Below are 12,328 nucleotides of genomic sequence, written 5' to 3'. Positions count from 1 at the left end.
TAATTGTTGGTAAGGCGGGTACCAGGTTGAGATTCATTGGGAGAGTCCTTAGAAAATGTAGTCCATCAACAAAGGAGGTGGCTTACAAAACACTCGTTCGACCTATACTTGAGTATTGCTCATCAGTGTGGGATCCGTACCAGATCGGGTTGACGGAGGAGATAGAGAAGATTCAAAGAAGAGCGGCGCGTTTCGTCACAGGGTTATTTGGTAACCGTGATAGCGTTACGCAGATGTTTAACAAACTCAAGTGGCGGACTCTGCAAGAGAGGCGCTCTGCTTCGCGGTGTAGCTTGCTCGCCAGGTTTCGAGAGGGTGCGTTTCTGGATGAGGTATCGAATATATTGCTTCCCCCTACTTATACCTCCCGAGGAGATCACGAATGTAAAATTAGAGAGATTAGAGCGCGCACAGAGGCTTTCAGACAGTCGTTCTTCCCGCGAACCATACGCGACTGGAACAGGAAAGGGAGGTAATGACAGTGGCACGTAAAGTGCCCTCCGCCACACACCGTTGGGTGGCTTGCGGAGTATAAATGTAGATGTAGATGTAGATGTAGAAAGCACCGTGATATGTATCACTGGTGACGTAGTACACTGCCCGATGAAAAAAGTGAAACACACAGAACAGATGGTCGCATTTCAATGTAACTTCTTGTACGCACACACTGTCGGCCGATAATTATATGACTCGAGTTACTGTTCTCTGTAACAAGTAGAAAGACAACGATTGCATTAGTTTCTTCGCGTTTAGTCTTGTCACCAGATATGGCAGTGTAGAAAAGGAGGAAGAACGGCGTCAGATGTTGGTTGATCACTATGAAGGACACGGAGATGACGGGTACTAGTACGAGGTGCATTCAAGTTCTAAGGCCTCCGATTTTTTTTCTAATTAACTACTCACCCGAAATCGATGAAACTGGCGTTACTTCTCGACGTAATCGCCCTGCAGACGTAGACATTTTTCACAACGCTGACGCCATGATTCCATGGCAGCGGCGAAGGCTTCTTTAGGAGTCTGTTTTGACCACTGGAAAATCGCTGAGGCAATAGCAGCACGGCTGGTGAATGTGCGGCCACGGAGAGTGTCTTTCAATGTTGGAAAAAGCCAAAAGTCACTAGGAGCCAGGTCAGGTGAGTAGGGAGCATGAGGAATCACTTCAAAGTTGTTATCACGAAGAAACTTGCGTAACGTTAGCTCGATGTGCGGGTGCGTTGTCTTGGTGAAACAGCACACGCGCAGCCCTTCCCGGACGTTTTTGTTGCAGTGCAGGAAGGAATTTGTTCTTCAGAACATTTTAGTAGGATGCACCTGTTACCGTAGTGCCCTTCGGAACGCAATGGGTAAGGATTACGCCCTCGCTGTCCCAGAACATGGACACCATCATTTTTTCAGCACTGGCGGTTACCCGAAATTTTTTTGGTGGCGGTGAATCTGTGTGCTTCCATTGAACTGACTGACGCTTTGTTTCTGGATTGAAAAATGGCATCCACGTCTCATCCATTGTCACAAACGACGAAAAGAAAGTCCCATTCATGCTGTCGTTGCACGTCAACATTGCTTGGCAACATGCCACACGGGCAGCCATGTGGTCGTCCGCCAGCATTCGTGGCACCCACCTGTATGAAACTTTTCGCATTTTCAGGTCGTCATGCAGGATTGTGTGCACAGAACCCACAGAAATGCCAACTCTGGAGGCGATCTGTTCAGCAGTCATTCGGCGATCCCCCAAAACAATTCTCTTCATTTTCTCGATCATGTCGTCAGACCGGCTTGTGCGAGCCCGAGGTGTTTCGGTTTGTTGTCACACGATGTTCTGCCTTCATTAAACTGTCGCACCCACGAACGCACTTTCGACACATCCATAACTCCATCACCACATGTCTCCTTCAACTGTCGATGAATTTCAATTGGTTTCACACCACGCAAATTCAGAAAACGAATGATTGCACGCTGTTCAAGTAAGGAAAACGTCGCCATTTTAAGTATTTAAAACAGTTCTCATTCTCGCCGCTGGCGGTAAAATTCCATCTGCCGTACGGTGCTGCCATCTCTGGGACGTATTGACAATGAACGCGGCCTCATTTTAAAACAATGCGCATGTTTCTATCTCTTTCCAGTCCGGAGAAAAAAAGTCGGAGGCCTTAGAACTTGAATGCACCTCGTATGATACAGCATTATCAGCACCTGACAGTGTTTGAAACTTGCTTCAGTATAACTTTCCATTTGGCCAGCTGGTCAATTCCTGCAATATTAATATTTTTGGGAAGTCGTATGTTGGACCGCATGAGAACGAGAGAGCAGACATACTCATCCTAAAGTTTGCTGTCGACCACATCTGCCCATCGCAAGGGATGGTCGTAGCCCTTCGCGCCTGTATCTGCCATCCGAGAACAAGGAGTGGACTTCTGCAACATTCTGTGTCATGCCGCATCATGGGTCGTAGACTAGCAACAGCTGGGATAGGGAATTACCGTTCCACGCATAGCCGGACAGAGTGGCCGTGCGGTTCTAGGCGCTACAGTCTGGAATTGAGCGACCGCTACTGTCGCAGGTTCGAATCCTGCCTCGGGCATGGATGTGTGTGATGTCCTTAGGTTAGTTAGGTGTAATTAGTCCTAAGTTCTAGGCGACTGATGACCTCAGAAGTTAAGTCGCATAGTGCTCAGAGCCATTTTTTTCGTTCCACGCATAAACTGGCTCAAACTCTATTACATAAACTGTTGCGTTTGGAACGGTGCCCTGAATGGGAAGCATGGGCTGCTGTAGAATGGTTCACATCGTGTACAGCGGTGAATCGCGGTTCTGCTGTCTCCTGGAGGACCATCGTCGACGACTGTGGTAGCTAGAGTTCCCGTCCTTCCGATGTTTTGGAGAGGTACAGCGGAGTTACTTCCGGGCTCATGGTGCGGGGACCCATCAAGTTCGACTTCAGGTCACGAATGTCAATGATTGAGGAGACTCTGACGATACAACATATACGCCTTGTAGGCCTACATCCTGCGTCTTCATGTGTTAACTCGAATGGGACAGTATTCTTTTGCCGCTTTTCTGTACGCAGTGCTCGTCCCCACATAGCTCTTGTCTCAGTGAACTGTCTGCGTGATGCTGAGGTGATCCCTATGTCTGCCCTGATTGAGCATGTGAAGAACAAGCTCGAATGTCAACTCCGTTCCAGTACCAGTATCCGCGATATGTTTCAAGTGTTACAAGAGTTGCGGATCAGCTTGCCTCAGAAGAGGATACGACAGCTTTGGGAAACTTCCCAACCGAATCAGTGCCTGCAACCAGGCCAGAGAGGAGCGAAATGCCATACTGATTAGTAGCGAATTTGACTCGATTTTAATGACTACAGTAATGTCAAATATTGCCTTAACCCGTGGAGTTTATTTTCGTTTCGTCCTCTCCTTCCAGAAGTTTCACTTTTTTGGTAGCACATGTATTTTATGTTCGATGTCAAATATCTCGAAATATTTATTTTCTGAGACTAGCTGGTCAGCGTATATCTGTACATGGTGATCCCGAGGAACCCGTATAACATCTCTTATTTCATGAGTCTCTCCGTTCCTCGACATTCACATATACCAAAGGTCTTCAACTCAAGTATGTATGTAGAAAGTATTCACTTGCTCATTGTGGTTGTAGACACCTACTGAGTTGGAAACTGCCTGTTCCGGTTACCATATCGAATGGGATAATGCGGCGTGCTGCCACAGGATCGGAATGTAATCTGATCTTTTCCTTGCCTTCCGCGTGACGGTAGACTGTAGGATGTACAAGACACTTGGTACTACCTCATTTGTTCGCATGCACATCATGCTGTATGGCGGACAGAACGCTTGATATTCTCTCAATGACTCGCAGATACATCGAACTCCATACCTGGGATACTCCGTCTGTGTGGTCCTGTAGGTTCTCTACTAGCACTGTGTCAAGAGTCTATTGGCAGTGCCTCGACAGGGGGAAAGTCGTTTTTCGCCGTGCTAGCTGCCTAGGCCAGCAACGCGACTAGCTTCGCCGTCTCAAATCGTCATTAATGCAAAGTTTTAATTACTGCTCCCGGTGGCATGGAAGGAAACAAGGCTTGACATGTGATAGTATTCAGGGCTGCGTTGAAACTTCAGAAAACAATGTACTATTAATTATCAAAAGTTTGCCTAGAGTTCTTTAATACTTCTGTAATTGTCGTGCAAGTACCATTCATCAAATTTAAGCCGAAATTCATTTCGTACTGAGAGCCCTGATGGATGTCTGTTCTTCTTAGATATCTTCCCTTATCCGAGGATTCTCGTCCAATGTGTAATACACTGAAGAGCCAAAGAAACCGGCACACCTGCCTAGTATCGTGTAGGGACCCTGCGAGCACGTAGAAGTGCCGCAACACGACGTGGCATGGACTCGACTAATGTCTGAAGAAGTGTTGGAGGGAATTGACATCATGAAGCCTGCAGGGCGTTCCATAAATCCGTAGGAGTACGAGGGACGGTGATCTCTCCTGAACAGCACGTTGCAAGGCATCGCAGATTTGCTCAATAATGTTTATGTCTGGGGAATGTGGTAGCCAGGTGAAGTGTATAAACTCAGAAGAATGTTCCCGGAGCCACTGTGTAGCAATTTTGAACGTGTTGGGTGTCACGTTGTCCTGTTGGAATTGCCCTAGTTCGTCGAAATACACAATGGACATTAATGGATGCAGGTGATCACAAAGGATGCTTACGTGCGTGCCACCTGTCAGAGTCGTGTGTAGGCGTATCAGGGGTCTCATATCACTCGAACTGCACAGGCCCCACACCATTACAGAGTCTCCACCAGCTCCAGCAGTCCCCTACTGACATACAGGGTCAATGGATTCCTGAGGTTGTCTCCATTCCAGTACATGCCCATCTGCTCTATATAATTTGAAAGGATATTAGTGCTACCAGGCAACACATTTCCAGTCATTAACAGTCCAATGTCGGTGTTGACGGGTCCAAACGAAGCGTAAATCTTTGTGTAGTGTAGTCTTCAAGGGTACACAAGTCGGCCTTCGGCTCCGAAAGCCCATATCGACGATGTTTCGTTGAATTGTTCGCACGCAGACACTTTTTGATGCCCCGGTACTGAAATCTGCAGCAATTTGCGGAATGGTTGGAATTCTGTCACATTAAAATGTAAATGTCGTGTGACTAGGGCATCCAGTTGGGTAGACCGTTCGCCGGGTACAAATCTTTCGATTTGACGCCACTTCGGTGACCTGCAGGTCGATGGTGATGAAATTATGATGATTAGGGCAACACAACAACCAGTCCTTGACCGGAGAAAATCTCCGACCCAGCGAGACTCGAACCCGTCCCCTTAGGACTGACATTCTGTCGCATTGAACGATTCTCGTCAGTTGTTGTTGGTCTCGTTCTTGTAGGATTTTTCTCGACCGCAGCGAAGTCGGACATTTGATGTTTTACCGGATTCCTGATATTCACGTTACATTTGTGAAATGGTCGCACAGGAAAATCTCTTCATCCCTATCTCGGAGATGCTGCGTCTCATCGCTCGTGCACCGACTATAACATCACGTTCAAACTCCCTTAAATCTTGATGACCTGCCATTGCAGCAGCAGTTACCGATCTAACAACTGCACCAGACACTTGTTTTGTATAGACGTTGCCGACCGCAGTGCCGTAATCTGCTTGTTTACACATCTCTGTGTTTGAATACGCCTGTCTATAACTGATTCTTTGGACCTTCAGTGTATTAAACGTTATGTAAAATCTCTCTACAGTCCTAGGGCTGTGGAAGAGTGATTTAACTGTTGTCATTTAGGTACGGCTCCATTATCAAGCACATAAAAACATACATGCGTATCAGGAACATCAGTGTGAACAGTAAACGCGATAAAGTGCTACATGCACGTACTTGCGAATAACGAGTGTAACCTCACGGCAAAGATACAAGTTATAAGCTATAACCTGTCAAATTGGTGCACAAAACATCTCAGGAAAGAACTTACATTTGTTACAATTCCAGATCATATCGCAATAATATGGAAATTGTAGACAAGCACTAGGATAAATATTAAAGTTATACCATAACAAGATAGTAATTAACGCTAGTGTGAAGACACTTACTTGTGACGAAGAGCAAACCCTCCCCAGATGTTACTCCCGTGATGACGGGAACCTTGTTGAAGCGTCCCTCCTTGAGTACTTTGATGGGGTGTTCGGTGACGATAGCGCCTTCGACGTCGGGTTCGACGACGGGTGCGAAGCCGAGGTGGGACAGTCTTGCTTTCTCCTGAAACGCGACCGTTGTAGTGACGAGAAATGAAGATACCAGCATGATATTCGAATTTTTTCTTACTACTACTTGTCGATAACCTCGTTTCAACATCAACAATAGTTTCAGAAATAAGTAGGATTGACAGTTATATGCAGTTTGTCTTGCATATCGTCAATATGGAGTATTGACTAGCTTCCTCTTTATAGCCCAAAATATATGTATCCGTGATGTATAAAGACGTCAATTGTGAACAAATAGACCGACGAGTCTACGATGTCCTCCAAATATCAGGAACTGATAATGAATTAAAAGTGCTTGACTTCTTGCAAGAACACAGTTTCGTTTTATTCCCCAAACACATTTCACCGCAGCTGTGTCACATTTATTGGGTTTTCTTTTTATTGCATCTGAAATATATACATACAAAATTTTGGATGGATTATGAACATCAGTTTTCTCTGTCACCTGTAACAGAGGGACGTTAAGACAGTGTCTGTTTTTGTAGCGTACACTGACGTTTTCCCAACGTCCCTGTTTTGCAGGTGGCATATTCTATTAATGCAGACTTGCGGCTGATTTGCTTTTACTCTCACTGGGCAGACATTCTTATAACGAAAGTTTAAAACCAAGTGGCATTTGTAATCTAATCAACAGAAGAAAAGCTCTGTCAGTATATTTATGTTTGTAATCCAGAAAAAGTTTTGTATGTTTATCAGTCAGAAGCAATAAAAGAAACACCCGCTGTGATGAAATTTGTTCAAGAAAGAAAGAAAATTCAGTTCTAGAAAGAAGGCGTAAACTTTCAATTGATTATTGTTTACTGCAAGCACGAGAACAGATCTTACATTCCATTATGATAAGGGACAGTTTACAAATGTGTTATGCCTCTCTAAGTCGGTGCATGATGTACTTTCCCAAAGGAGACGGTTCTCATGCACAAGAACTGCATCGAACGAAGCAACAGCAGAGAATGGACAATCCGATTACAGAGAGTTCGTCGAAGGTGCGAAGCTTTCAGAGACTAAGGCGATCTTGACTGTTCTGGGAACAGGCAGCCAGTGATCCAGTGGAATGGTATACTGTCAATAGTGCTGTAGACACTTGTGAATTTTACCTGGTGCTACAATGGTCTGCAGGGTCAGTTACAAACACTGATAATTTGCGTGGGAACGTGAAGATATCGATGTGTATGAAATCACACTGCAACTGATCAACCCAGAGATGCGTGTGATGACGTAATGCGGGATGTGCCAGTATGCACAACAAGCTGCCTTCTTCGGCAGTGCGTGTACCGTTTCTTCCTCCTTCCCCTCCCCTTCCCAAGGTCGTCTATACACTTTCCTGTGCGCTAAAGCTTTACAGCATCTCTTAATTAATCAGACTGTAGTCATCATTGCCGATTCGGATATAGCTAAGGTATGGCCTACTGCGTCACAGTCGCTGTGTAATTATTTGTACATTCACTAGAGCATTGACTTAATGTGCCTTAGATGTTACTTATGAATATCTATAATCATTTAACAAACACTCAGACGTAGAATTAATGGCAAATGCAGTTCACATAGTTTACACCCGATAAAGGTTGTACGCTTTCAGGAGATTCGATAGGTGACGTGCTGCTTCTAGCAAAATATAGTAGCGAATTTCATATGGATATTGAATAGTTTGACTGTTTCAACGTACAAAATTTTCACATAATAATTGTAAAACGAAATAAAAAGTATTTTAAGGCAACTCTCTTATAGGGTGAGAAAAATCATGCACCTGAAGACAGGCATCCCATGTTGCATCATCCACACCTGGGGCACATGGTGTGAGATGGGTTGCCTATCTAGGTTACATGAAATACGAGGTCGTGCTGAAAAGTAATGCCTTCGAAATATTCCCGTGAAAATTCTTACACTTTTTTAAATATAACAAATTTTATTAATGTTCTCAATTTTTATTCTTCGTGTCTATATATTTATTTCTCAACGAAGTCACCATGGTGACGAAAGCATTTCTCCCACCGAGAGACCAGTTAGTTAGTTAGTTAGTTAGTTGGTTGCGTGTTTCATTGATCAATCGCACGCTACGTTAGCCATTATGATGTGGAACGTGTCATGGCACAAAATGCATTTACGATATTTATAGATTTATTTATTCCTATTCAAGAATTCATCTATGGTATTGAAGGAGTTGTCAAGAAGATAAGATTTCAATTTATTTTTGAAGCTATTACTGCTGTCTGTCAGACAATTTATTTCATCCAGTAATTTGTCAAAAAATTTTATACCAGAATATTTTACCCCTTTCGGTGCCAAAGACACGTTAATACCGTCGCTTTAGAATTGTTGACGCTGGTGACGGAGCCTCACATCTGCTTGCACCGCTTCATCACTATCAAAGTGAAGTCTTCGAAGCTGTTCTTTAAGTTTTAGAAACAGATGAAAATCGGTTGGGCCTAGTCGGTAATGTACGGAGTATTACCGATCACAGTGAAACAATGGCGTTGGATTGTTGCAGGTGTCGCAGCCCTCGTGTGTGGTCTGGCAGTGACAAGCTGAAGGGAGGGTGCTCCACATGTGAAAGAACTCTTCTAGCTCGCGCATTCAGTTTTCTGAGGTTTTTTCAAACACAAAGTTACATTACACACCAGCATGTTACACGCTATAATTTGGAGCTCTCTAATTTCAGAAGTTACATTACACACCAGCATGTTACACGCTATAATTTGGAGCTCTCTAATTTCAGAACCATGCAATTTGCATCACAGAAGCGAGGAAGTCCACGAAGTGATATGCATGGCATGTGGTTGTAATTAAACCGATCGTGTTCCCATTGCTGCAGCGCGGGCTGTACACATATTAGGGTGCTGAAGCATCAAGTATGTTCGTTAATCGGCGTGATCTCTGAGTATGCCGAAAAAGTAATAGTTTCACTTACTGCCACCAGGTGAAAATATGGCACCGTAATAAGTCAGCAGTTAGGAGTAACCTTCCCCATGGACCTTGCCTTTAGTGGCGTGGCTTGTGTGCCTCGGCGATACAGATACCATAGGTGCAACCACAACGGAGGGGTATCTGTTGAGACGCCAACCAAACGTTTGGTTCCTGAAGAGGGGCAGCAGCTTTTTAAGAAGTTGCAGGGACAATATTCTAGCTGATTAACTGATCTGGCCTTGTAATAGCAAACAAAACGGAGTTACTACGCTTGTACTCCGAATGCATGAAAGCAATGGGAAAAACAACCGTAATTTTTCCCGAGGGCTCGCAACGCTACTGTATGGTTAAATCCCAACCACCTTATATTGTATGGATCTAGGACGGAGAAGATATCTTGAAAATGCCTAGAGATGATGCAGTCAATACCGGAAGTTTCTCGAAGCAAATCGTTCACCTGGCAACTGACTTGTGTTGTCGCTCTATCTTGCATGAAAATGGTGGCGTGGACATACTTGTGTCCTTGCAAAGCTGGAAGCACGTGTTGCATGAGGAGGTCCTTCTAACGTAACATTTACACCGCACACCTGACAGACCCATGAGGTGTTATCTCCTCGAAGAAAAAAGGACCAAGAATGAGGACACTTGTGAAACCACGCCACACAGTCACATAAGCTGAGTGAATTGGATGTTCCTGCACAACACGTGGCAGTATAGAACCCCATAGGCGATAGTTTTGTGCATTTAGTGCACTGTGCTGAGTAAAATGTGCCTCGTTCGTCCAAAGAATTATTTCCCAGCCACATGTCATCCATTTTCATGTGTGGAAAAAATGAAGGGCAAAGTCACGTTGCTGCAGCCTATCTTATGCCTTCATTTGGTGCACATTCTGATTCTTATAAGGATTGCAGCGTAAAATGCGTTGCTAATTTTCTTGAAATTTCGAGTGGGGATAGAAAATTCCCCTGGCACAGTTCGAGCACTGGCTGCAGAAATTGAGACATGTACTGCACGGTCGGCTATTAACGTCATTAACAACTGACTGGGTATAGGCCGCCTCCCTCTCCCTGATGCACCAAGTAATTCACCCGTTTCTTTAAATTTATTGGTCATATTCTTTAGCCGATTCATTGGCATAGGGCCTCTTCGCAGCTGGTTCTGGCTGGAGTATTCCCGCAATGCGGCGCTGCTATTGCTGCCGTTCCCATAAAACAACTTTACCAGCTGTGCGCGATCTTTGTTCTCAGTGACCTCTTAGCCTACACACTAATAGTAACTTCACAAAAGGAATCTCCACGCGTCGCCACTCGACATGCTGACGGCAAGGCAGGAAACATTTCACATTCTGAGTGCTCACAGCGCCATATTTTCACCTGGTGGCTAGAAGTAGAATTATTATTTTTGAGCGTGCTCCGCATACTCACCGACTAATGAACGTAACTATGATATCTCAGGTTATATATATATATATATATATATATATATATATATATATATATATATATATATATATATATATTCAAAGGATAAAGAAGAGTTAAACATTGTGGTTTCGTACCACTGGAACAATCTCAGAAGCGCAAGAGGGTGTTTTCAGGTTCTTGTACAGAAAATGAAAGAGCAAGCTTCCTTGATTTTGACACTGTACTGTCTTCCATCAGTGCAAAGAAATCCGAACAATGAACTTTAAGAACTAGTGTAAGTTAACAAAGAAGCCATAGAAGGAATTTATAAGTTTTTATACTTACAACAATTCGAAACCTTGACTCGTAGGACAACAATAAAAATAAACGGAAGATTAATCTAAAGAGGATTTTCGTAAGATAGGTAGTAATTTGCCTGAAAAGTAAAGCTTACAGCATGTTTCGCGTATTGTGACGTACTGCACTGATGCATGGACTTCAAATGGAGAAAACCATGACGTCATTTACTAGAAGAGGCAGTGTAACATTGAAATGATTGTAGGCGAGCAGGACAGTAATGAAAATGAAATTAAGATGGATTGGACGTGATGCTAGCGAATCGATGGTAAAATGCAGTAAGGAAGTTCTCTGCAGGATCCAAGAGACAAGAAGAGGTCGAAACAACGATTAAATGGCAGGTGGACATAAGGCAATAGAAAACAAGTAGCATAAATCTGGGCACGTATAGTTGAAGACCGTATGCACTGAACAGTCTGGAGGAGTACTTTATCTAACAATGGACACAAATCTGTAATACCAGTTCGTATAGCGAGTGACCCAGATCGGATTCGCACGGCAGATTAGCGACCGCGGGCAACCTGTGTGTAGTTTTTACGCGATTTCCCACACTCGTTCAGGCAAACACTGGGCTGGTCACCAGATCTCACCTCAGAGAAAAATTACATAAACCATCATACTGGACGACAGGAAAATTAGTTATATACCTGGAAAGCCGAACCTGGAAAGCCGATGTCTATTTTGATGCTACGACATGCCACCTGAGGGACAATTGATGCACTGGTAACGGTTTCAGCGTCGTCCGTCAATATGGAATACTCGTAGTTAGAAGGCTCTGTGTGGTGCAAACAGACAATCAATGCCACGGAGATGCCAAATGAGCGAGTTTGAAAGGGGTGAAGATATCGCGTTCTGAGTGACAAGATGGTCCTTTCGGAGAACTGCCTCACAATTTCCACGCGCTACGTCAGTTGTGTAACAGTGCTGATATCCATGGTCACGAGAACATTCTCATACTCGCAGATGAAGTTCTGGGCGTCTGTGCGGCAGAGACGCACGCCACGATGATAGTACTGCAAGGGCAGCAGTGGCAGACCGTCCAGCTACCACACCACCGACTAGCCTTGTGAGCCCACGGTCCATCACGAACTGTTACGAACCGGATATTAGCAGTGGGAGTTCTGGCACGAGCACTTCTAGTCCGTCTTCCACACGCGCCACAGCATCGGCGTCATAGGATCACTTGGAAGATCGAATGGCGTTCCGTGGTCTTCAGCGATGAAGGCAGATTCTTCACGCACGCAAGTGACGGTCCTTTCCGTTTACTACGTAGACATGGAGAGCGCTGTTTCGTAGGGAGCATTCGTCCAAGACACACTGTCCCACCCAAGGCCTTATGGTCTGGGGTGTTATAAGAAACAATCTTATTTCAACTTTGGTGTTTCTGTGTT

The 12,328-nt window shown here is 44.5% G+C and overlaps 1 protein-coding gene across 1 annotated transcript in view; it reads right to left on the bottom strand.

The window, feature by feature from the left end:
* Window positions 1-12,328, bottom strand: part of LOC126094925 (venom carboxylesterase-6-like) — a 95,515-nt gene that overhangs the window by 41,236 nt on the left and 41,951 nt on the right. Inside the window, exon 6 of the mRNA XM_049909571.1 lies at window positions 6,106-6,271. Coding sequence (XP_049765528.1) covers window positions 6,106-6,271 — 166 coding nt within the window. The remainder of the gene's footprint in view (window positions 1-6,105; window positions 6,272-12,328) is intronic.

The sequence above is a fragment of the Schistocerca cancellata genome, chromosome 8 (assembly GCF_023864275.1).
Source record: "Schistocerca cancellata isolate TAMUIC-IGC-003103 chromosome 8, iqSchCanc2.1, whole genome shotgun sequence".
In the NCBI taxonomy this organism is placed as follows: domain Eukaryota; kingdom Metazoa; phylum Arthropoda; class Insecta; order Orthoptera; family Acrididae; genus Schistocerca; species Schistocerca cancellata.
Note: the sequence above shows the minus strand (reverse complement) of the source record. Positions and strands in the feature narration are given on the sequence as shown.